General features: G+C 30.9%; 2 protein-coding genes across 2 annotated transcripts; both read right to left on the bottom strand.

Moving 5' to 3' along the window:
* Positions 1-245: 245 nt before the first annotated feature.
* Positions 246-4,062, bottom strand: LOC108464797 (protein ROOT HAIR SPECIFIC 17-like). Its single transcript, XM_017765070.2, has 10 exons — positions 3,765-4,062; positions 3,547-3,603; positions 3,365-3,455; positions 3,136-3,212; positions 2,704-2,792; positions 2,425-2,608; positions 1,828-2,009; positions 1,581-1,683; positions 1,159-1,490; positions 246-1,088 (listed from the first exon to the last, which is right to left on the bottom strand). Exons 1-10 carry the CDS (start codon positions 4,026-4,028, stop codon positions 680-682), a joined length of 1,788 nt encoding a protein of 595 aa, XP_017620559.1. The 5' UTR covers positions 4,029-4,062; the 3' UTR covers positions 246-679.
* Positions 4,063-14,621: 10,559 nt separating this feature from the next.
* On the bottom strand, positions 14,622-15,086 carry LOC108466179 (uncharacterized). Its single transcript, XM_017766534.1, has one exon. The coding sequence runs from the start codon at positions 15,084-15,086 to the stop codon at positions 14,622-14,624; it is 465 nt and encodes a 154-aa protein (XP_017622023.1).
* Positions 15,087-25,499: the final 10,413 nt, after the last annotated feature.

Consider the following 25,499-nt stretch of genomic DNA (forward strand, 5'->3'; position numbering starts at 1 on the left):
AAAGTAATCCAAAAACACTTCGAACTCAAAGCGTTTTCAAAAATTGGCCTAATCTCACAAATATTAAAAAAAAAAAAGTCTAATTTGATAAATTTTAAAAAAAAAACAGCATTTTCTATTAATCCAGTCGGTTTTTCTTTTCTGTTTGTTAAATAAATAAAATGATTAAATATATTAAAATTTTAAATATAAATAAAATACATACATTAAATCTATATTATTTGTTTATACTTTTACATGAGATCTTTATATTATATACATCCAGCAACATAAAAACAATTTGTAAATTAATGAAAATATGTAAAAATAAAATAAAACAGAACTATTTCATCATTTCTTTTGCTGTACTTCAACCTTTGTCTCTTAAGTAAAAATAGTTGAGACAAGAGCAAGACAAGTATTTTTCATTTTTTTTCTTTTTCTTTTAAATTATTCTTTAAGTAACAGGGAAAAGAATACCCTAACCACTAATCATCAACACATCATTTCCTTACGGAAAAAAAGATGGACCAACAGAAGAATAATTATGAGAAACAGGAAATTATGTGTCGACTGCACGCCCCGGCGTCCTCTTTTCTTTTTATGTACACAGTGCTCTTTGCCGTATGTGTTAAGATTAGAGTATGATCCTAAAAGAACCCAAAAAATTAGAGGAAAAAACAACCTGTTGGCCTTCATTTTAGTCTGAAAAGAACCCTTCCACTTCAGGATGTTCTTGTTTGGTTATCACATCAGGCAACTCCTTATCTAAATAAAAAATGTCGGTCCAATCTGGATCCTCCTCAAGGGGCTGTTGTTGTTGTTGTTGTTGTTCGTCACTCACTCCTGCACCCTCCTTCCTCTCCTTACTACTTTCATCGTCTTCTTGAGGAGTTTTAAGTCCGTTTGCCTGACATATGCAGCTATCTGGGTTTTCATGAAACTCACCCTTGCCAGTTTTCACTTCTTTTGGTTCCCCCATGAACCCAATCTGATATGTTCGAACCTTAGAGGCAAACTCGTCCCATGTCATGTTATTTCGGTCCAAGAACAGTTTATACAGTTTCTTGGCGTTTGGTCGGATTGTTGGTTTGTGCCCAAAGTATCTCCTGCAATGTACAAATATGCTTTTAGCAAAACCGGATGCAAACATCACTAAAATGCAAAAGTGTTGCACACCTTCGACCAGCTAAAATCCGAGCCATGTTTCCATTATTGTTTGTGACAAAAACATCACTTTCATCACAAACAATGTAATCCAGCGCTGCCATGCGACCCGAAAATGATGAAAATGGTGCCAATTCCTCCTTGGTGGCTATAGTCTCTTTTGAATGGAAATTAGGGAAGAGTGCTTTTAGTGGTGCCAGTGTCTCTTCCCCTCTATATACTTCACCTGACGCCACATAAATGTGAACATCACTGCCAAAGCCCAATGCTCTTAGCATTAGACCAACTTCCTCTGGTGTCAGCGGGCATCTTCCATGCCTTCTCACCTTTTCAGGGTTGCTCACCTGCAGTTCATTCCAAAGCAAACATGTTTTAATGCTTCATAAGCTCTCTTTGGACTAAAGACGTGTATTCAATAATTGGCATGGTCTTACATGTAAAGTTTTCCATCTCTTCCGGAGTGCACCCAGTTCTCCCCTTTCTTTTTCTCCGCCACCATAATAACATCCAGAAAATGCAAGCATATCAGGTTCAAACCTATGGCAAATGATATATCAACCTGCATTAATAAAGTCCTTCGTTTCTGACAGTAAAGATATTAAGACAAATTGGTTTTAACATCCAAGAAAAAAAATGACTGCAATATCTAAAGACAATATGATTTAGAGAAGTGCCCTTTACCTCAAGTGCAAGGCAATAAACTGCTTAGCTTTCATCCTCATCCTTTCAACCAAGATTTTTCCCAGTTCAAGAATTGAATCTGTGAATCTTAGAGCTTGGTAGTTCACCCTACATCTGAGCTTTTGTAAATCTGTCTCCAACCTATTTGAAAGTCTATAATCAAACTTGGTAAGCTCAACAGCCTGCAACAGGAAAAATATTTCAGTGAAAAGAATTCATTTTCTGTAAAACATACTTGTGTCAAGCTCAAGAAAACAATCAAGAGATGGATGAGCACAATAAGATTAAAATATGAAACGATGGATTAAGGATCATCTTTCTTGGTGAATGAGATGATGTTTCACATCAACATGTGACATTAGTAATTCAGTATTACAATTATTATGATACAGTTTTTTGTTTTTGCTCTGCTTTTAGCCAAAATATAGGATATGAAATGTGTGGGGGTATTTTAGAACTATTACTTACATGCTTTTTATTTAGAATAGGTATAACACGAGTCTGATAGCATTTTGAATAGCATTTTTTTTTTTGCTCTGCTTTTAGCCAAAATATAGGGCATGAAATGTGTGGAGGTAATTTAGAGCTACTACTTACATGTTTTTTATTTAGAACAGGTAGAACACGAATTTGATAGCATTTTGAATTGCATTTCCTTGGAACACGCATGCTACGAGGAATCCAAGCTTTACCTTCATTTCGTGGTAACTCTTTGATGATTTCAACATCTCGAGAGAGAGATGAAATGAACCAGTCAACATTGAATATTTCAGCAAACCCACTGCATCAAATGCCTCCATCACACATAAATGTAAAGAACATAAAAGTATAAACAATCCCCTGCATTTTGCATTAAACGTGAATATAACACTGGACCTGGTATCTTTCCAGTAAGAATGCTGATCCAGCTTGGGTATGACCAGAGTTGCATTCAAAATATATGCTACAACAACAGCGTCTATTATCTGTTTCCATAAAAGTCACAATATTATCAGGACCAAATATATTAATTTATCGCTTTTCACTGTATGCTTTATGACTGTTAACCAGATTTGAGGTGAGCGTCCTATATGATTACATATATGTTCAATACATGTATGTTCAATTTTTTAAAGTTTTTGCATGTATCAGGAGGATTCTAATCTCATTCTCATGTACGAATGTGTGATTATTTTACGGAAATAAAATAAGTCCAGGAAACATAGATAACCATTAGCACCCAAAAAATCTAACGCTAGCTCTGAATGCAAATAAACAAAAGCAGCAGCGCAGAAGCTGCTCTGTAAATGTCTGTTTCAGAAAACTTACCCCTGTTCTCTGTTGATTTAACCCTCCACTGGTGGCGATCATCAAGTATCGGTTGGGATGTGTTTTCATATCAGCAGCTGAAACATAGACAGCATAGCTAACCATCAAATTTGCAGCGTAAGTATATCAAATTTGAAGCCAATTCTATATAGGGAAGATTCCGTTTCAAAACCAAAAAATATATATCATTAAACAAGAAAATAAGGATTCAAAATTAGGAATACTTTACATTGAAAGCTCTTAGAGGCATTGCTGCATCCATAGTAGAACTTTGATTGGCTCGAACTCCATAAATCACGACCTAAAGTTCCTCCACTTGCCTTAACATCAGATAAAAAAAATTAAATCAAAACTGGTTTTAAGATCCAAACAAGTCATCAAACTCAACAAGAATTGCCACAAAGCTCGTACCGGAACTTGAAACACCATATCAAAATTAGACTCCACAACCTCTGTTTTCTTCACCGCCTAAGCAAAATAACAAACACAAATAAAAGACAGAACGAATCAAAGTCGGAGAATATTAAATATTCTTCTTCAAATTTCGAGAAAACCAAACACATGAAAAACAACAGTAACGAAAAGAAAACCAGAAAACGAGAGGAGGTATAATGAATAATGTGACGTACGGAGAGGTGGTGAGAAAGGAAGTGTTCGGTGGCGGTAGGAGGAGGAGTGAAAACGGAGAAGGCAAAGAGTAAGAGAAGTAAACAACCGGAGACGGCGGAGATGAGGGAGAAGAGACGGTGGCGTTTACGCCATAGAATGACGTTAAGTCCGATGAACAACTCATAGGAGGCTTGAAGAAGGATGATGTTATTGTTACGTTCCCTCTTCTTTTTCTTCATTTCCACGGAAAAAATAAGCTGTTTCAGATTCTTCAGCATCAGCATCTGACTTAGCAAACTGTTTCATGTAACTTTTGTATACACCAACTTTCCTTTATATAAAAACCTTTTTACTGGGTATCACCGAAAAACAAAATACTCTATTTCTACGGACAGTCCCTGTATTTGTATTTTTAGTCAATTTAATACTGATTTAAAAAAATCATGTATTATTTCATGAAATTATCCTAAAAGGTTGACTTTGTGGAGGACTAAAAATAATTAAATTATGATAAAAGAGTTAAATCTGAAAAGGAAAAGCAGACTACAAATAGGTTTTTATAAATTTTATCAAAAGAAATCCAAATAAGATGTTTCAGACAAAAAACAAAATAATTTTAAAGATATATTATCGAGTAAAAAAGATTTAAAAGCTGTTTTGTTTATGTTGAATGATTACGTGTAATAAATGTTAACAAAATTATCTATATTTTTCATTTTTAAATATTTGAATTTTTGATAAAATATATCTTTATATTTAAAGCATTGAATTTAAAATCATTTGTATATAAATATTCGAATTAATGATAAATGCATATATTTTGTATTCAAAACAATCGAATATGGATAATTTTTTATTTTGAATATTTATTTTCATTAAAAAAATTCAACAAATGGTGATTTTATTATCCGAAGAAGCAGAATTTTAAATAAATTCGAATATAAATATTATAAGTAACTGTATATATTAATTTAAATGATTTAGACTTCACATTATCCTTTTATGTTTTCCTTTGAAGCAATGCTGTCAAGATTAAATTGGTCCAGAGCTTTAATTAGTGACATATAATCTTCTACCATTTCAAATCAATAAAAATTAGAAATATTTGCCCTAAATTTAGATTCGGTCAAATAATTTAGTCTTTTTTAATACTATTAATAATTTACTCTTTTTTTAAATACCATTAAGAGATAATGATGTAAAATTAGAGAGTGTAATATAATTTTTTAAAAATATTTAAAAATTATAGAAAATATAGAAATTTATAAAAAATACATAAAAGTTTATAAAATTTATAAAAATTTCTTTGAAATTATTTTTAAAAATACTGAAAATGCACCTCCCGACTAATTCTAAAAATATGGACATCCAAGTTTATCTAAATTTAGACATATTAAATTTGTTCCGGTTTGTGTGGTTATTTATAATAATAATTTCAAAATAAATTCTCTATTTTTAGATTTTTTTTAAATTTTGATTGGGAGAGTTTAAATGTAAATTTGTCCAGATTCATTTAAAATAATACATTTTTATATTTTTAATTTCAAAAGAATTATTTAAAATATCAATTCTAATAGTTTTCTATAATTTTAAAACATATTATAATTTTCTAAATCTTTGTTTTTAAATCTTGAAATCTTCATATTTTCTTATAAATTAATTTTTTAAAATTTCAATAATTTTTATATTTTTCTTTTTAGCTTTTAAAACAAATTTTTAAAAATGCAGTTAAGTGCCACACCTTCACTCTTCTTTTTTTTTTTTTTTTTTACAAATAAAAAATTTTGAACTTCTTGAATAGACCTTGAAAGCTTCTAAAACTCAATTGTTTTCAAAACAACCTTAAAGAATGAACTTCTTTCATCTATTTTCTTTTAAAGGATTGGGTAGAATTTTCTCAAGTCTTTTTCTTACCTTTCTTCAACTCTAGAGTTAGGAATCTTTGCAACCATGTTTTTATTGTTTCTATTGTGCTATCTAACATTTCCTTTCTTTTAGTGTTGGCGAATTTAAAAGGTAAAAACAATTCCTTCATTTGTGTAGCTTCTATTATAAATTGTCTCGTTATAAATTGTCTTGTTAGATTATTAGTCTTTTAAAATCATAGTATTTCATTGCCTCTTTGAAGTATCAACTCACCGATTTTACTTTGATTAGTAATTTACTCCAAATTTTTTAGAAGGCTAAATCATTATAAGAATTGTTCTTCTTGTGAGAGCTAACAAGTGAGGTTTTTTTGGTTTCTTTTCTTCCAACACCTAGTATGTTTTCAAGTAATAATTTGGAAAGATTGAGTCAACTTTTGGCTCTTGAGGAGCAGTTGCTAGACTCTAGTTATTGATATTGCGGTGAAAAAGACCGTGTAGGGTATTGTTGTCTAAACAAGGCAGATCACTAAGAGAGATTTTTGTGTGTTTTAATCCAATTTATATTATTATTCTAGATATGATGAGTTGCATGTTTTATCATCTATAGAAGAGATTCATGGAAATTGTGTAGATAGTTGCGGAATATTAGACGCACCGTTATCTCTTATAGAATTGTACCTTGAGTCGAAAATGAAGAATTGTAAGAAGGATTTGGGTAGTGTGATTGCCTCACGTAAAAAGGTTGAATGTAAAGAGGTGAGAGAGATAAAAGCTAAATTTAAAGCTGCATTTGATGAGAAAAGACACATATGAAGTAAAATTCAAGAGTTGTGCTCAAACAGAAAAAGCAAAGCATGAAAAGAAGCAAATAAGCCATAACAAAGAGAGTAGAGGTTGATGCTTTCACTTCACTAACCATAACTTGAATTTGTTTAGTAGTGTTTCTTTGTTTTAGGTTTTTAAACATCCAATAGGAAGAGTACGTTCATACTATTCCACGCATAATGCTCGAATTTGAGGATGAATCTTTTTTTTGAAGAGAAACGAAATGATATGAATTCAGGCGATGTATACTCATTTGAGCTCAAGATTGATATATACACGAATGGGATGAAAACTATTAAATTAAACTCACCACAGTTGATGTTTTTCACATTTGTACATTAGCTAACTTGTGACACATTTTTAGATGGGCTCTAGGCATTTTGGGTTGAGTTATCTACTTATGGATCGAAGGCTTGTCTCCTAGCTTCACAACGCACTTCAAAACATGACAATTCGAGTTCAGGAACTCAAGTTATAGTTATTTTATTAAGAAATGTGCAAACAAAATTTGATTAGAGGAGTTCAATACGAGAATTTTAAGTTAAAGGCTTTGGAAGTCTCTTTAGCCACCCATTGGTATTCTCTATTCCTAGAGTTTAGAGTTTTATGTTACTTAGAAATTTATTTAAGAGATTAAATATTTATTTAGTCGTTTTATTAGAGTTCAGTTATATAATACTTGTAAAACCAAATATTTAATTAGTTTTTCTTTTTTAATTTGTTAAATAGAGTTTGAGTACTATGGATCAATTTATTAGTGTGGAATTTTAAATTGTTTTCTTAAAATTTATATTTCATTTAAACTTTATCATGTAAGTGTATACATAAAAGAGGGGTCAGTCATACTTGAACTTTTCTTTTTTACTTTGTGCAAAACAAGGTTTTTTTTTTTTTAAAGAGTTGAATGATTCTTCTCTTGATGGTAATTTCCTTTGTTTGTTTGAAGTTTTTTTTCTTCTTCAAATGGAAGCATTGTTGACACATAAGAAGCCACTGGTGGTTAAGCCTTAATCAAGACAAGCCTAAGTTTGGATCCTTGTTTGCCTAGTTCTGCATTATTGTTGGCTATGGTTCTTGCATTGATTCATATGATTTTTTGTTGTTTTACATTTTATTTCTCCGAGTACAACTGTTTTCTGTTCTAAAAATAATAAGTCAACTCCCTTTACAGTAACAAATTTTTTTATTTTAAAACGGTTAAAAACAGGAAGTCAAAAGCAGAAGTAGAAGCAACACTCAACTAAAGCGAAAGCTCAGAAATTTTTTTTTTGGTGCATTTTTTAAAACTGTTAATGCATGATATTTATATTCGTTCATCACTTAATCTATGCCAAAAAAAAAAAAAAGCCTACAATTTCCTGCTGTTTTTTTTTACATGTGGACCAAGAAAAATGAAGGGTAGGAGTGTTTGCATAAAAAAACCGTTTGCACATCTCCATTGCCCTCTGTTTCCACGTGCGCGGCACTTGTTTCTGGGGTTCTATTTCTGTTATCTGGCGCCTACGTCACAAATTTTTTATTAATGACTGGGTTTATACTTTTTGATACTTGAATTTAATTTTAATATTTAAATTAATATCTAAATTTTGTTTTAGTTTAGTAGTGGAGTTTATCTTCAAAATTTAAGTTGGTATATAGATTAAATAAAATATATAACTTAATAAATATTTGACATATATATTCTATTAAAAGATACATAGGTAATTAATTGATAAAAATATTATTTATCAAATTAAATATTAAAATTAAATTTAAATAATTAATTGAGACAAAAATAAATTTAAATATAAAATAAAAAATCAAATACTAAATTAAATATTAAAACTAAAATTATATGCTAAATAAGTTGATATACCAAATAAATTTTTAACCTTATTGAAAACGAAGCCACTTATTGATTGACTATTGCAGACATGTACATTTACGCGCGTGGTTTGAAACATTTGCTTTTCTCTAAAATGTTGTTGTTTTGAAGTCCCTAATAATAACGTTTTGAATTAAGTTGTCGTCTTGTAGTCCAAAATTCTTTTGATTTTAAACGCACTTTCAAACCAATAATAATGAAATTATTTCACTAATAATATTAAGCCAACAATTAATCTTCTTTTCTTACACTAATTAAACAATGTCCTAATTTTATGTCTAATCTAATCAATGATAAAGACAAAATGTAATAATAGTGAAAATACAATTAAATTATAAAATTAAAAAATAAAAATAAGAATAATTAGGTAGTTCATTTAACTTTTTAAAAATAATAGTAAATCAATTTTAATTAAACTACTACTATTATTTACAAACTTGTCATCAATTAAAAAATATCTACCTTTTTTTATTTCATTAAAAATTAATTACTTTTAAATAATAATAAAAATGAAATTTATTTATTTATTTTTCACAACAAATTCTAGTTTTAATTAAGTGAATAATTAAGATGGTCGAGTTGATTAAAATATTGGGTAGTTGAGCTTTGAATCTAAAGATGATTTAGCTGAGAAATTGTCAAAAGGGTTTTTATCTTCTTCTTCTTTTTACTTTGAAAACGAAAGATAGCTGAAGATAATTAATTAAGGAAAAGCGTATACACAATAAGAAAATTTAAGTAATTATAGCTAATTTGAAACTATCAGAGATAATTAATTAAAGTTTTGTTTGCTTAATGAAGCAAAGCAACTAAGCAAGATAGATACCAACAAGGCTTCTCCTAAAACATTAATGTTGGGGTTTAGATGGTCGGCGTGGTGCGTTTAGCTTATTTTTTGTCTCAAGTTATAATATTATTACAATATTTAATCTCATAATCATTACTGTTTTTATACTAATTACAGACGCACCGCCTATCCAAACTTACATTTACTGTAAATTTTCTTTCATATTAGTTTTGAACTTAGAGTTTCTTCATATATAAAATTTTAATACAAAAAAATTATAAACAGAAGATAAAAAAAAAAAAAAGAAAAGGATTGTATAAGTTTCATAATTCAAGCATATAATTGTTGGTTTTATATTTTACTAGATTGAGTCTGAAAATAAAATTTTCTAATTTAAGTCAATCTCATCGAAATTGTTATTTATTAAGATAATTAAATAATTATAAAATGTATAAGTATTAATATAAATTTAATTACAATTTTTAATATTTGTTAAATAATAATACACACTCTTGCACCAACCAAAACTTGAATAAAAATATGTAAAACGAAGTAGGCAGTCAGTTGACCAAACCTACACTGACGATACAAGTTAAAAGAAAAAATTATTATCTTAAAAAATTATTTAATAATTAATTTATAGGTGAAATATACCGTATTAATGAATGAATTTTTAGCAGTTTTAGATTTTTTTTAGTTTTGATTTTTAATTGTTTTATTTAATATTAAATATGAAAATATTAAAAGATGAAAGATATTTATATTTTCTAAAAATACGATTTTTAAGTAATTTTATTGTCAACAATTTTGATTTAGATGATAAGCAGTATTATATTGAAGATATAAGAATTTAAATATAATCTCAAAAAATTCATTCTTCAACTTCAATTATAAAAAATAATTTTCTTAAATGAATTAATATCAAGTTAAATCGAAATCATAAATAAAATATTAATTTGGTTGATGAAGGCATTGAAACATACATGTTTATATATTCCACGTGGAACAACTTTGATAGTGAGATGCTAAATATGGTATTAGTTATATGATAATAACCAACTGATGGTTAGGGTTGCAATATAGGCAAAACTCAGAGTGCTGACTCCTATTCTCAATAATTGTGTGGTGGTTACTTGATTATGACATGCATAGCTTTTCAGCTATAATATATTGAGAAAGTCTCACGATTTTTATTTTAAGTTGCTTGCGTTTTCAGGATAGCACCACAAAAATAGTCTGCGACCTGCTATATATAAAAACTAGTTTGTATATTTGTGAAATGTAATTGTTTTTAAGGGTAAATTGTAATATTAATTATTAAATTATGGGTAAGTTTTCGTTTAGTCACTCAATTAAAAAAAGTTACAATTTGGTTATTGAACTATTCAAAAGTTTTTGTTTAAGTCACTGGGTTGTTAAAATCATGTTATATGGCTTTATTTGTTCACATAGCCTGCACCAATTGAAAACTCTCTTTTCCCTTATCTTTTGCAGTTTAATTTTTTCGCGAAACAATTTTAGACGTCACGAATTTGCGAACCAAAATTCGAACAGCTTTTTTCTTCAATCTCTGATACTGATCGCCAAATCGACTTGGATCTAAGGTATGTTCTTTTACTCGTCGATAGGTACTAATCCATCATATTAATCGTTGACTCATCACTTGAAGCTCGCTAGTGGAACCTAAAAAAAAAAACTTAATAGCCTAATGACTTAAATAAAAACTTTTGAATAGTTCAGTAGCTTAATGAAAACTTTTGAATGGTTCAATGGCCAAATTGTAACTTTCTTTAGTTACGTGATCAAAATGAAAACTTACCCATAATTTATTGGCTAATGGTGTTGTAACCTTCCTGACCCGGCCTAGATGTTACGACCAGATTTTGAAGGCTACATTAGCCACCGAAATGGCCTAGTAAAATTATCGGAGTTTTTAAAACAACCTTTTAAAAACATTTACTACCTTAGAAGAAAACCTTAGCATTTTATCCCTTTTTCTCTCAGAGATACAATTTTCCAAAATGATTGATTTTAAGACTTATTTCGCAACTGTTGTTTTCCAATTTATTTATTACTCAAAACTCTTCTATAATTTTGTAGTGGAAAAAGTGATAATAGTAAGGGTTTTAAAATCCAGATTTCATGCATCATTAATTCAATTCCAAATTTCAAAAGTCTAAACAACTTAAATGTCAAGCATGTCAATATTAGCTCAAAATTTAAGTCTCATGTCACAATTCAAATAAAATCATATAGTTCCCAAATAATAAAAATTATAAATAATATGTCTAAAATACTTTTAGCGAGAAAAACTATTTGAGACAAGCCTTCTGAATGCCGAGTTCATGCCCTAACCTTGTAGGTTATTTGTAAAGAATGAAATTAATGAGGGTGAGCTTAAGAAGCTCAGTGTGAGTCTAAACACAAGAAAATCAATGCAAATCAATAGGCATGGCATAATATAACAATTTTCAAAACAGTCACAATCATATGGCAAAGCAGAGTTTGATAGTTACTTGTGCATGCTTATGAATGTCGATGCAATTTATGTTATCAGGAAAAAAAAACTCTTACACATTCTATGCTACACATCACAGTAAGAGTTCCTTAGAACTCATCCATCCTTACACACCATATTATGGATAAACCACCAGTAATTTGCAGATAAACTGCTAGTGAAAATTGTGGGTAAACCACCGATATTTTCAAATAAAAGTTTGCATATAAACTGCCAATAAGTTGTGGATGAACCATCAGTGTATATAGATTATTAAACTTGCAGTACTTCCTCCCGTCATATCGTTTTAATCCCTATGCTATGCAACATGACATGTTAGTAACAGTACAATATAAAACAATAGTCATGATTATTGTGCAATTAGTAATACAAAAGTAATGGCAACAATAACAGATCATCAAATATATAATGACGATAGGCATGTATTATGTAACACCCCCTAACCCTAAATTGTCGCTAGAACAGGGTTACAGAGCATTACCGAACCTTCCAAACAAATTACGAACATCATACAAATAAATAGCATACATATTATAAAATATTAATAGTGTCCATTTAATGGACCATCGAGGCACAAAATACGTGTTAAAAGTGAATCGGGACTAATTTGAGTGCTCGAGAAATTTTCCATGAAATTCTAAATTTTTTTTAACAAATACAGGGCTCACACCATATAAATCGGACTGTGTGGGCTCAATATAACCCCTTTATAATCATCTAACCAACCCTGCAAACTTTAAACATACCCAATTCAAACCAATATCACGACCATTACAATTTTATATACAATTACATTTAAAACATATCAAGACAGCAACATGATAGTCTATTCACTAAACATTCACAAGCAACATTAAGATTGGTTTAGAAATTTCATTCTATTTCCATTTCAAAGTTTAATATCATATGTGCCATTTTATCTTCTTATTCTTTCATATGTCTATTCAAATAACATATGTCATCTATTACAACCAAAATCCACCATGACACATATACATAACCTAAGTACATGTCACCTTTACCAAAAAGAACTATACATCACCAAAGTTTACTGAGATCGGGATTGCTTTTAGATGTTGGACCGGAACGTTTGACTTCAACTAATCTCCGTACGGAAAACAACCGTATGCTGAGTATGGATATACTCAGTGGTAATACTACAATTCAAATTACTTGATAAAACATACAAATCATGCTTATTAAAATTTACAAATCAACAAAATATACTTATTTATTACATAACAACTATAGCCGTTCTAAATAGCTTTTCTTTACTCATTTCATTTATCAATACACTATTGTCTATTAGTGAACAATGATTCATACTATGCATTTTCATAATCTTATTTCATTGATTCATCAATTATTCAATTCATTCATTCTCATTTCTCAATTTCAATTTTTTATTTCATTTCTCAATCAAAATCATTTACTTTCATTCAATTTTACCATTTCATTCGTCACCCCTACTAACAAGACTCGGACTTTAGCGGATACACGGATCTAACCAAACATTCCAATATGGCACCCAGTGCCTCATCGGATAGTTTGAAGCAAATAATTGACATCCAGTGTCTCATTGGCCAAGCCGAAGTAAGTTGGTACCCAGTACCTCATTGAATCTATCCGAAGTAATATAGTGACACCCAATGTCTTATCGACTCAAGGTTGAAGTATCCCTGAACACTTCCAATCCTATGGCATGCCAACTATATTCGACTCAGCCCGACTAGTTAATAGGGTATTTAAATCACATATAACCTCAATTCAATCACAATTTCTCACATTTTCAATTCAATCATTTTTCCACTTTTCAATCAACATTCAATCCATATATTCACACATTTTCACAATTCAATACATTTTCATTCAATTCAATATCAATACTCACCTTAATTTCTCTTACCAAGCATATTAATCATATTCACAATTAATAATAAATAAATTCGAATTATAGTAATGCAAACCAAAATTTTTCCTGAGTTACTCTCTGACAATCTTTTCCTTTCCCTTCTGAGCCGATGTCTCCTGTTCGATGTTAGCTACGAAAATTAAAATAATTTAGAATTATTAATAGAACAATTATTCACATCAAATACTTGAATTTCCTATTTAAATTCTACCTTAATTCCAATTTAATCCCTAACTAAAATCAACTATTTTTCCATCCCAATTCATACCTTATTTATATTCAATTTTCAACCAAACTTACCCAATTCATACCTTATTTATATTCAATTTTCAACCAAACTTAAACTTAACTCTCTAATTTTCATCATAAATGCCTAATTTCAAATTTCTTGCAATTTAGTCCCTATTACACAATTTATAGCCTATTCTACAATTTAATCCTTCTCACACTTCTAACTTGAAATTCTATTAATTCAATCCTTAATTCACACTTTTACTCAACAAAATTAGTATATAAAAATCTAATAACTTCCAAAATTTCAACATATATCGAGTAGTATTTTGTTCTAGGATCATAAAAACTAAAAAATTACAAGAAAAATGACTTAAATTGACTTACCAATTTGAATTTGAACCTTTGAAAACCCTAAATTCTTTTCTTTCTTCTTTCTCTCTGTTTCGTCCCTCACCTAATCTGTTTCTTTTGTTTCTTTTGTTATATATATATAATATAATAATATAATATAATGTAAAATTAATATAATAATATAATAATAAAAATCTTAACTAAAAATCTTTGATATTTCAATGTTAAACCGCCTCAATTAACTAAAATGGCTTAATTACCTATTTAGTCCTTTTTACTTTTTTTAATCTATAATTAAACTTTTACCTCTAATACAATTTAATCCTTTTTTCTTAAATACTCCTAATTAAATCAAATTCACCTAACTATAACCTAATTAAACACACAACTAGCTTCGTAAATATTTTTAATAAATATTTACGAATTCGTTTTACTAAGACGGAGGCTCGATAACACACTTTCTCGATGCTCGTGAATTTTGGGTCATTACATTTCTCCCCCCTTAATAAATTTCGTCCTCAAAATTTACTTGAAAAGATATGGGGGTACTGAGATCTCATTGTTTCTTCTGGTTCCCAAGTTGATTTCTCCACATTATGATTTCTCCACAATATTTTCACTAAAGGAATCCGTTTATTTCTTAACTCTTTTTCTTCTATATCTTCAGTAGAAATAACATGAGAATGATTTGATTTATATCTCCATAGCATAGAAACATGAAAAACATCATGGATTTTCTGTAGTTCCAGAGGTAAAGCTATCTGATAAGCAACTGGCCTAATTCTTTCCACGATCTCATATGGCCTAATAAAACGAGGGCTCAGTTTTCCTTTCCGACCAAACCTCAAGATTTTGTTGCAAGTGAACACCTTAAGAAATACCTTATCACCAATAGAATACACTATACCCCGACGCTTCAAATCTGCATATGATTTCTGTCTGTCAAAAGCTACTTTTAATCTCTCTCGAATCTTTTTAACCATTTCTTCTGTTTCTTGAATTAAGTTCGGCCCAATTATTTTTCTTTCACTCAATTCCAACCAACATACAGGCGACCGAAATTTTCGACCATATAGAGCCTCATACGGAGCCATTTGGATACTTGATTAGAAACTATTATTATAGACAAACTCTGTCAATGGTAAATAACATTCCCAATCTGATTCAAAATCAATGTACAAGCTCGTAGCATGTCTTCTAGAATCTGAACCACCCGTTTAGACTATCCGTCAGTTTGCGAATGGAAAGCCATACTGAAATTAAGTCGAGTACCCAAAAACTTATGCAGCTGTTTCCAAAACCTCGATGTGAACCTTGGATCCCGATCAGAATTATAGATAAAGGAATACCATGTAATCTCACAATCTCTCGAATATAAACCTCAGCAAGCTTGTAAGCCGATCAACAATCACCCAGATGGCATTTTTCTTACTTGCTGATAATAGTAGCCCCGTCAGAAAATCCATCGTAATACAATCTCATTTCTACTCGGGAATATTAATAGGCTATAATAATTCAGTAGGAACCTGATGCTCTGCCTTTACCCATTGACAAGTCAAACACTTATTAACATACTCAACTATATCTCTTTTCATCCCTGGCTACCAGTACAATTCTCACAAATTCTGGTACATTTTTGTTCCTCCGGGGTGTAAAGAAAACACTATGATGTGCTTTTCGGAGAATCAACTCTTTTAACTTAAAAACAGCTAGAACATAAATTCGATTTTAGAACATTAAGCAATCATGTTCATCAATGTTGAAATTTTCTACCATACTACTCTGTATCATTTCTCTTTTCTTCATCAACTTGTCATCCTCTAGCTGTGCTGCTCTAATCTGATCAAACATCATTGGTTTAACTCTCAACCCAGCCAACAAACTTCCATCATCACGGATATTGAGTTGTGCAAAAATTTCTCGCAATTCAACTACAGCTTTCTTACTCAATGCATCAACTACTACATTTGCCTTTCCTGGATGATAATCTATAACACAATCATAGTCTTTTAGAAGCTCAATCCACCAACGTTGTCTCAAGTTCAACTCTTTTTAAGATAAAATATATTTGAGACTTTTATGATCAGTATAAGTATAACATTTCTCACCGTACAGATAGTGTCTCCAGATCTTTAATGCAAAAATTACAATAGCTAACTCTAGATTATGTGTGGGGTAATTACACTGTGTGTCTTCAGTTGACGAGAAACATAAGCTATTACCTTTCTGTCTTGCATTAACACACAACCCAAACTAATTAAAGAAACGTCGCTATACATAACAAAATCTTTTCCCGACTCTGGCAAAGTCAAAATCGGTGCCTCAGTCAACATTTTTTTCAACATCTCAAAACTTCTCTGACACTGATCATCCCAAATAAAAGGAACATTTTTTGTAGTAGCTTCATCATCGGCAATGCTATCTTCAAGAATCCATTTACAAATCTTCTATGGTATCCAGCTAATCCCAAGAAACTACATACCTCAGACACATTCCTCGGTGATTTCCACTGGACAATTGCTTCAACCTTTTTCGGATCAACTCTAATTCCATCTGCAGACACAATATGTCCCAAAAATACCACATTCAAAAAATTTACATTTGCTAAGTTTCCCATATAACTGTTTCTCTCGTAATATTTGTAGGACTATTCTGATATGTTGATCATGTTCTGATTCTAACTTTGAATAAACCAATATGTCATCAATAAAGTCCACCACAAACCGATCCAAATATGGTTGGAAAATACGATTCATAAGATCCATAAAAGCAGCTGGGCATTTGTCAATCCGAAAGGCATTACTAAAAATTCATAATGTCCATCCTCGAATGGAAAGCTGTCTTTGGTACATCACTTTCTTTTACCTTTAACTGATAGTAGCCTGATCTCAAATCAATCTTCGAAAATACAGAAGCTCCTTTCAACTGATCCAATAAATCATCAATACAAGGTAACAGATATTTATTCTTGATCGTCACCTTATTTAACTACCGGTAGTCAATACAAAGTTGCATCGAATTGTTTTCTTTTTAACAAATAAGACTGGTGCTCTTCACGGTGAAATACTAGGTCGAATGAAGCCACGGTCTAACAAATCCTATAATTGTACCTTCAACTCATTTAATTCTGTGGGTGACATACGATATAGAGGTGTTGAAATCGGAGCTGTACCAGGACAAACTTCAATCGCAAACTCAACCTCTCTGTCTGGTTGTAATCCTGGTAGTTCTTTAAGAAAAACATCAGGGAACTCACAATTAGTTTGAATTTTGCTGCATTGGCTTTCAACAGAATCAAAATTGATAACATAAGCCAAATAAGTTGCACAACCCTGATGGAGTAATTTATTAGCCTGAATTGCTGAAATGATACGTGTTGACCCACTAGCACGAATACCATTTACCTCCATCTTGCCTCCATCTTTAGTCTGAATAGTAAACTTATTTTTATAACAATCTAAAACCACCCCATGCTCAGACAACCAATCCATTACAAGAATTATATCAAAATTACTGAATGGCATTATTAGCAAGTCAACAAAGAAAATTCTATTCTGTATCATTAACGAGTATCTTTGACATACTTGGTTTACGGACACTATTTGTCCCAACAGACTAGACACCTCTACAGATACTCTAGACATTTCAAATTCTAACTTTCTCGTTAACTAGTTTTGAATTAATGTACAAGTGTAAAGACCCGGGGTCAATTAAAGCATAAACAGGTTCTGAATAGAGCAAAAATATACCTGTTACCACGTCATGAGCATCGCCTTCTTCTCGAGTCTGGACTAAATATGCTCTAGCTGGTACGCTAGCCTCTGACTGCTGAGTAACTATATCACTCTGTAACAACCCGATTTTAGCTAAATCGAAACAGTGGTTTTGAGACCATAAATATAAGGTCGTAAAAATTATTTTAATATTATTTTTAGTGTCTACAACATGTGAATATATATGTTTGAAAATTTTATGAGCTAATTTTATCGTTTAATAGCTCAATTCGATAAAAAGGACTTAATCGCGTAAAATACAAAAGTTGCATTATATATGATAAAGGTGTCTATTTGCTATGGCTTATTAAATGAAAGGTCCTTATGTTGATATTAGACCATTGATAGTGGGAATGGACATAAATGAGTATTAATATGATGATTTTTAAATGGTTTAATAAAGGTTAAAATAGTAAATTGTTTAATAATGAATTATTAAGTAAAACGAAATCAAATTTTGGTACCATTATCATATTTATAGCCAAATTTTAAAGGAAGAATAAGAAAAACTAGGGTTTTTCATTCATTTTTGAATATTCAAGCAATTAAAGTACAATTTTGCTTGGTTTTTGATGATTTTTATGTTTTTGTGATTGTTGCTTTGAGTAGTAGCTAGCTCGTACCCTAATTTCTGAAATTCTTCATATGCAAATAAATATATTTATAATGAATTATATATGTTTTATTATAATTGAATTTTCATAAATGTTGAACGAGTAAATACGAGTAAGAATCGAAGAAGTTACGACATCTAAAAGTCCCTTACGAACCTTAGGAATAGCATAGGATACGAATGTCATGACATTAGGTTATCGAGTTGTGATTACATGTAAGACCATGTTTGGGATATTGCCATTGTATTGTGATTACGTGTAAGACCATATCTGGGACATTGACATCGTATATTGATTCGTGTAAGATCCTGTCTGAGACAGTGGCATCGATATGTGATAACATGTAAGACCATATCTAGGATATGGCATTTTATGAGCTTATGTAATTTTCGAATATCCCTAACGAATCTGAATGGTTTAAAGGGCAAAGATAAGTCAAGAAAAAAATGTGTTAATGAGTTAGATGACTTAAGTACGTACGAGATTTATATGAGTACTAGAAAGTGAAGTAATTGATGAGTTTACATGAGAAAATGCATATGTACTTATTGAGAAAAGTTTGTGTATCTATATGTGTTTACTTGTACTTGGCTTATTGATAGAAATGATGTGATTTATATGATAGCTTTATTTGTATATGGCTTACTAAGCTTTTAAAGCTTACTTTGTGCGTTCTTTCCATGTTTTATTGATAATCGAAGCTAACTCAGACTTGGGGATCATCGGGAAACATCATCACACTATCGATCAATTTGTTGGTACTTTTAAAGCTTCGTATATATGGTATATAGCATGTATAGGCTAGTGTCATTTTGGTATGTTTTGAGTTATGAATTTAACCATGTGAGTTGGCTTACTTTTGGTTGAAATGTTGGTATGTATTTGGTCATTTAAGTTGACCTAAGTGATGTGCTTGAAAAGTGATATATGAGATGTATATTATGCCTTAGATATTGGCTTGTTTTGAATATGTTTGCCGAAGTTGTTAATATAGCTAAATGGTGTTTTGTGACATAAAATAGATAATAAGAGGATGAGTTATTGCATTTGAAATTTATGCAGGTTGTAATGATTTTAGGTATATGGATTTGGTATATTTGTATATGGAATTTAGTAGTTGAATTGGTTGATGATAGTTAGCTTGATAAGTGATTGATTTGGCATTTTTTTGTTGCCTAAAGACATACTGGAAACTGTAGTCTGTTTTCCCCAACTTCTGTCACCTCTGTCTGATTTAAAGTTTGGTCTCTAACCACCTCGAGATTCTCTTGACCTTTTTGGTTGAGGATTTGAACTTGTAGTTTAGGTACATTTCACAGTCGATCAAGTAATTTCAGGCTTTTTATCGAGACCTAAAACTTACTCCACCATTTTTTGTCTTTCAACCAGATCTACAAATTCAGTAATCCAGTGAGATACCAACTGTACCTTTAATTCATCTCGCAAACCCCGTAGAAACCATTTACAACTGTCAACTTTTGTTGGTACAAATTCTGAAGCACATCTGCTAACTCTGGAAAATTCCCGTTCATAATCCACCACTAACATCTCTTGTTTCAGCATTAAAAACTCTTGTTTTTTTATCTTCTATGTACAGTTCTCCAACATATTTCTTCTGAAATAAATCCCAAGTTACCTACTCTGTCGGTAAATGTTGGATCGCTAATTCCTACCCTAAGTAGGCTTCCTCTTGTAATAATGAGACAGCACACAGCAAACTCTCCCGAGGGTATATTCTAACTGCTGTAAAACTCTCTTTGTTGACTCCATTCAATTTTCAGCTGTGGATGTATCAACTCCTTTCGAACCCAAAAATTATGTGGCACTGTATTTACGTGATTCTTTGATTGGGGCCCGTCTAGTAGAAGGACTAGATGTCGTAGCAGGTGCAGTCCCTACTACTCGTTGCAAGGCATCGGCTATAACTCTCAGTAAATGGGACTAATCTATGTCTATAATATTTTCCCATTCTATATTAGGAGGTTGATTGCCTAATGGATTTAAACTCGGTGTAGCTGATTTTGTTTCATCTAATTTTCTATCTCCGGTGTACATTTCTTGATTTACATCATCCATACGTTCATCTAACATTTTAACTATAAAACAAAAAAAATAATTATATCACCATCCAAATCCTGACTTAGTTTCGACTCAACAGTGGCATGTACCTCTAGACTCATTTACAAGCTCAATTTAGTCTGAGAATTGACTAAACTTGAATAGCTCTGATACTAATAATTGTAACACCCTCTAACCCTAAATCGTCGCTAGAACAGGGTTACAGAGCATTACCGGTCCTTTCAGACAAATTACGAACATCATACAAATAAATAACATACATATTATAAAATATTAGCAGTGTCCATTTAATGGACCCTCGAGGCCCAAAATACGTGTTAGAAGTGCATCGAGACTAATTCGAGTGCTCGAGAAATTTTCCATGAAATTCTAAATTTTTTTAACAAATATAGGGCTCACACCGTATAGACCGGACCGTGTGGGCTCAATATAACCCCTTTATAGTCATCTAACCAATCCTGCAAACTTTAAACATACCCAATTCAAACCAACATCACAACCATTACAATTTTATATACAATTACATTTAAAACATATGAGGACACCAACCTGATAATCTATTCACTTAACATTCACAAGCAACATTAAGATTAGTTTAGAAATTTCATTCTATTTCCATTTCAAAGTTTAATATCATATGTGCCATTTTATCTTTTTATTCTTTCATATGTCTATTCAAATAACATATGTCATCTATTACAACCAAAATCCACCATGAAACATAACCTAGGTACATGCCACATTTACCAAAAAGAAATATACATCACCAAAGTTTTCTGAGATCGGGATTGGCTTTGGATTCTCGACTGGAACATTTGACTTTAACTAATCTGCGCACGGAAAACAACTGTACGCTAAGTATGGACATACTCAATCGTATTACTATAATTCAAATTACTTGATAAAACATACAAATCATGCTTATTAAGATTTACAAATCAACAAAATATACTTATTCATTACATAACAACCATAACCATTCTAAATAGCTTTTCTTTACTCATTTCATTCATCAATACTCTATTTTCTATTAGTGAACAATGATTCATACTATGCATTTTCATAATCTTATTTCATTGATTCATCAATCATTCCCTGAACCTTTGATTCATCCATTCATTCTCATTTCTCAATTTCAATTTCTTATTTCATTTCTCAATCAAAATCATTACTTTCATTGAATTTTACCATTTCATTTGTCACCCCTATTAACAAGAGACTTGGACTTTGGCAGATACACGGATCCAACCAAACATTCTAATATGGCACCCAGTGTCTCATCAGATAGGTCGAAGCAAATAATTGACACCCAGTGTCTCATCGGTCAAGCCAAAGTAAATTGATACCCAGTACCTCATTGAATCTATCCGAAGTAATATAGTGACACCCAGTGTCTCATCGACTCGAGGTCGAAGTATTCCTGAACACTTCCAATCCTATGGCATGCAAACTATATCCGAGTCAGTCCGACTAGTTAATAGGGTATTTAAATCACATATAACCGCAATTCAATCACAATTTCTCATATTTTCAATTCAATCATTTTTCCACTTTTCAACCAATATTCAATCCATATATTCACACATTTTCACAATTCAATACATTTTCATTCAATTCAATATCAATACTTACCTTAATTTCTCTTACCAAGCATATTAATCATATTCACAATTAATAATAAATAAATTCGAATTATAGTAAAACAAACCAAATTTTTTCCTGAGTTACTCTCCGGCAATCTTTTTCTTTCCCTTCTGAGTCGATGTCTCCGATTCGATGTTAGCTACGAAAATCAAAATAATTTACAATTATTAATAGAACAATTATTCACATCAAATACTTAAATTTCCTATTTAACTTCTACCTTAATTCCAATTTAATCCTTAACTAAAATCAACTATTTTTCCATCCCAATTCATACCTGATTTATATTCAATTTTCAACTAAACTTAAACTTGACTCTCTAATTATCATCATAAATACCTAATTTCAAATTTCTTGCAATTTAGTCCCTATTACACAAAATTTATAACCTATTCTACAATTTAATCCTTCTCTCACTTCTAACTTGAAATTCTATTAATTCAATCCCTAATTCACACTTTTACTCAACAAAATTAGTATATAAAAATCTAATAACTTCCAAAATTTCAACATATATCTAGTGGTATTTTGTTCTAGGATCATAAAAACTCAAAAATTACAAGAAAAGGACTTAAGTTGACTTACCAATTTGAATTTGAACATTTGAAAACCCTAAATTCTTTTCTTTCCTTTTCTTTCTTCTTTCTCTCTGTTTCGTCCCTCACCTATTCTGTTTCTTTTGTTTTATTTCTTTTGTTTCTTTTGTTATATATATATATATATAATATAACATAATATTATAATAATAATATAATATAATGTAACATTAATATAATAATAAAATAATATATTATAAAAATCTTAACTAAAATCTTTGATATTTCAATGTTAAATCGCCTCAATTAACTAAAATGGCTTAATTGCCTATTTAGTCTTTTTTTAATCTATAATTAAACTTTTACCTCTATTACAATTTAATCCATTTTCTTAAGTACTCCTAATTAAATCAAATTCACCTAACTAGAACCTAATTAAACACAACTAGCTTCGTAAATATTTTTAATAAATATTTATGAATTCGTTTTACTAAGACGGAGGCCCGATAACACACTTTTTCAATGCCCGTGAATTTTAGGTCATTACATATTATTCACATATCATTCATTATATCATAAACAAATCAGTCATTCAAATAATAGATTCCAAAGTATTCATAATACAATGATCTCAATCATAGACTTTCTTGCCCACATACTTCTAAGCAGAATAGTCTGGTAGAACGTCGTCATCCCTTGATTGTTGAAATAGGTTTGGTGCTTTTAGCTCAAGCCTTACTTCTATTGTCATACTGGGAGTGATGTTTTTGCTACAACAATATATATTATGAATTGCTTACCTACTAAAACTTTAGGGGAACTTTCTCTTATTACGAAGTTGTTTGGTAAACAACCAAATCTTTAATTCCTCAAACTGTTTGGTTCCAGGTGTTATCCTCTTCTTTGGCCCTACAACTGTTACAAGCTACAGTATAGTTCAGCTCATTGTATTTTTTCGGGATATGCTAACAATTACAGAGGGTATAAATATGTTGGTCATCATGGCAAATTTTACAACTCATGACTTGTAAAATTTGATGAGCAAACATTTCCTTTTGCTCAATCACTATCTGGGTCTTCTAAAGTGGCTACTTCTTTTGGTTCCCCTTGGTCATTAACAACTCTGTCGTTATTTGTGAAGTCACCTAGTATTAGAGTTGACACCTCACCCTCTATCTACAGTTTTTGGATTCTGATGTTGCAAAACATACTTCAGATGATCGTACTCCTCTAGTGCCAATAGTTACTGTTGTTCATGAATATCCTTTACCTAGTAATGTGCATTCTATGATTCCTGGGAGTAAGGTGGGAGTGTTTAACCCCAAGTCTTATGGTGTTGAATTGAGTATGATTGAGCCTAAGAATATCCATGAAGCCATGATAATTCCTTCGTGGCAGAAAGCTGCCGATGATGAACTTCAAGCCTTAAAAAAATATTACACATGAGAGTTGGTGTCTACTCTAGCTCATCGTAATTTAGTGGGATGTAAATGGTTGGCCAAAATAAAATAGAATCTTGATAGGAGTGTTATTAGGAATAAAGCTCGATTGGTGGCATAGGGTTTTTCTCAGACTGTTGGTTCAGATTACCATAAACCTTCAGTCTTGTTGTCAAGGCAAATATAATTCAAAAGGTGATTGCTGTGGTAGTCTCACAGTAATGGAAGATGTACAAACATATGTAAATGATGCTTTTTTTAATAGCATGTTACCTGAAGAGGTATATTCACTATATGGCCTTAAGGAAGCACCACTTGCTTGGTTTGATACCCTAAGGAGTTTCTTGACTGATACATTGTATTTTCAAAGTTCTAGAGTTGATTCTTCTTTATTTTTTAAAAGGACCTCTGTTGGTTGTATGTTTCTACTTGTCTATGTAGATGATATACTCGTCACAAGTGCTCTTGAGGCATATATAACTGAAGTGATTCATGTTCTTCATTCGTAGTTTCCTATTAAAAACCTTGGTGATCTTCATTATTTTCTTAGGCTTCAAATTACCAAAGAAGTGAATGGTATGCATGTCTCACAACAAAAGTATGCCTGTGAGTTACTAGAACGAGCCATTATAAGTAATGTTAAATCAATTCCTACCCCGATGGTGAGTGTTCCTACATTGTCTTCACTGTCACAACCCAAAATTAAGTCACATAGTTTTGAGTGTACTTTAGGGATTTTAGCTCTAGTGTGCTCGAAAATTTCGAAGCATATTAAAACAGAAATGTATTCGTATATGGCTTTTAGAAAATCAAATCAATTTTTTTGAAAATGATGTTCAAATTTTTTTTTTTTTAGTGAAATGTTCAAATGATCTTTAATTTTGAAATAAGAATCGTTTTCAAAAGGAGGTTAAAACTAGGAGTACTAAAACGGTAAATAACCTAAAACTTTAAAATCAACCTAATATTTCCCCCACCTTTAGGAACTCACGAAACCCTTTCCTTTTTATTTGTGTTTAGCCGTCTCTTGCTTACCCAAGTTTCATTCATCCAATTTTAATTCTCAATATTCAATTCATTTGATTTCTACCATCATTTTATCATTAAACCTCTTTAGAATTCCACAAAAACCACAAAAAAAAACACCATTAATTTCACCATTGCTTAAACTTGTGGGTTTTCCGGATTTTTAACCAAACGTCTGATTTTCTCCTATAAAAGGTAACGATTCATTTTCCTATTAGTTTTGATGTTATCTAGTCTTTTAAATAGATTTTTTACCTATTGAATCAAATGTTTTGAATAAATAGC

Source organism: Gossypium arboreum, chromosome 2 (genome assembly GCF_025698485.1).
Source record: "Gossypium arboreum isolate Shixiya-1 chromosome 2, ASM2569848v2, whole genome shotgun sequence".
Taxonomy (NCBI): Eukaryota; Viridiplantae; Streptophyta; class Magnoliopsida; order Malvales; family Malvaceae; genus Gossypium; species Gossypium arboreum.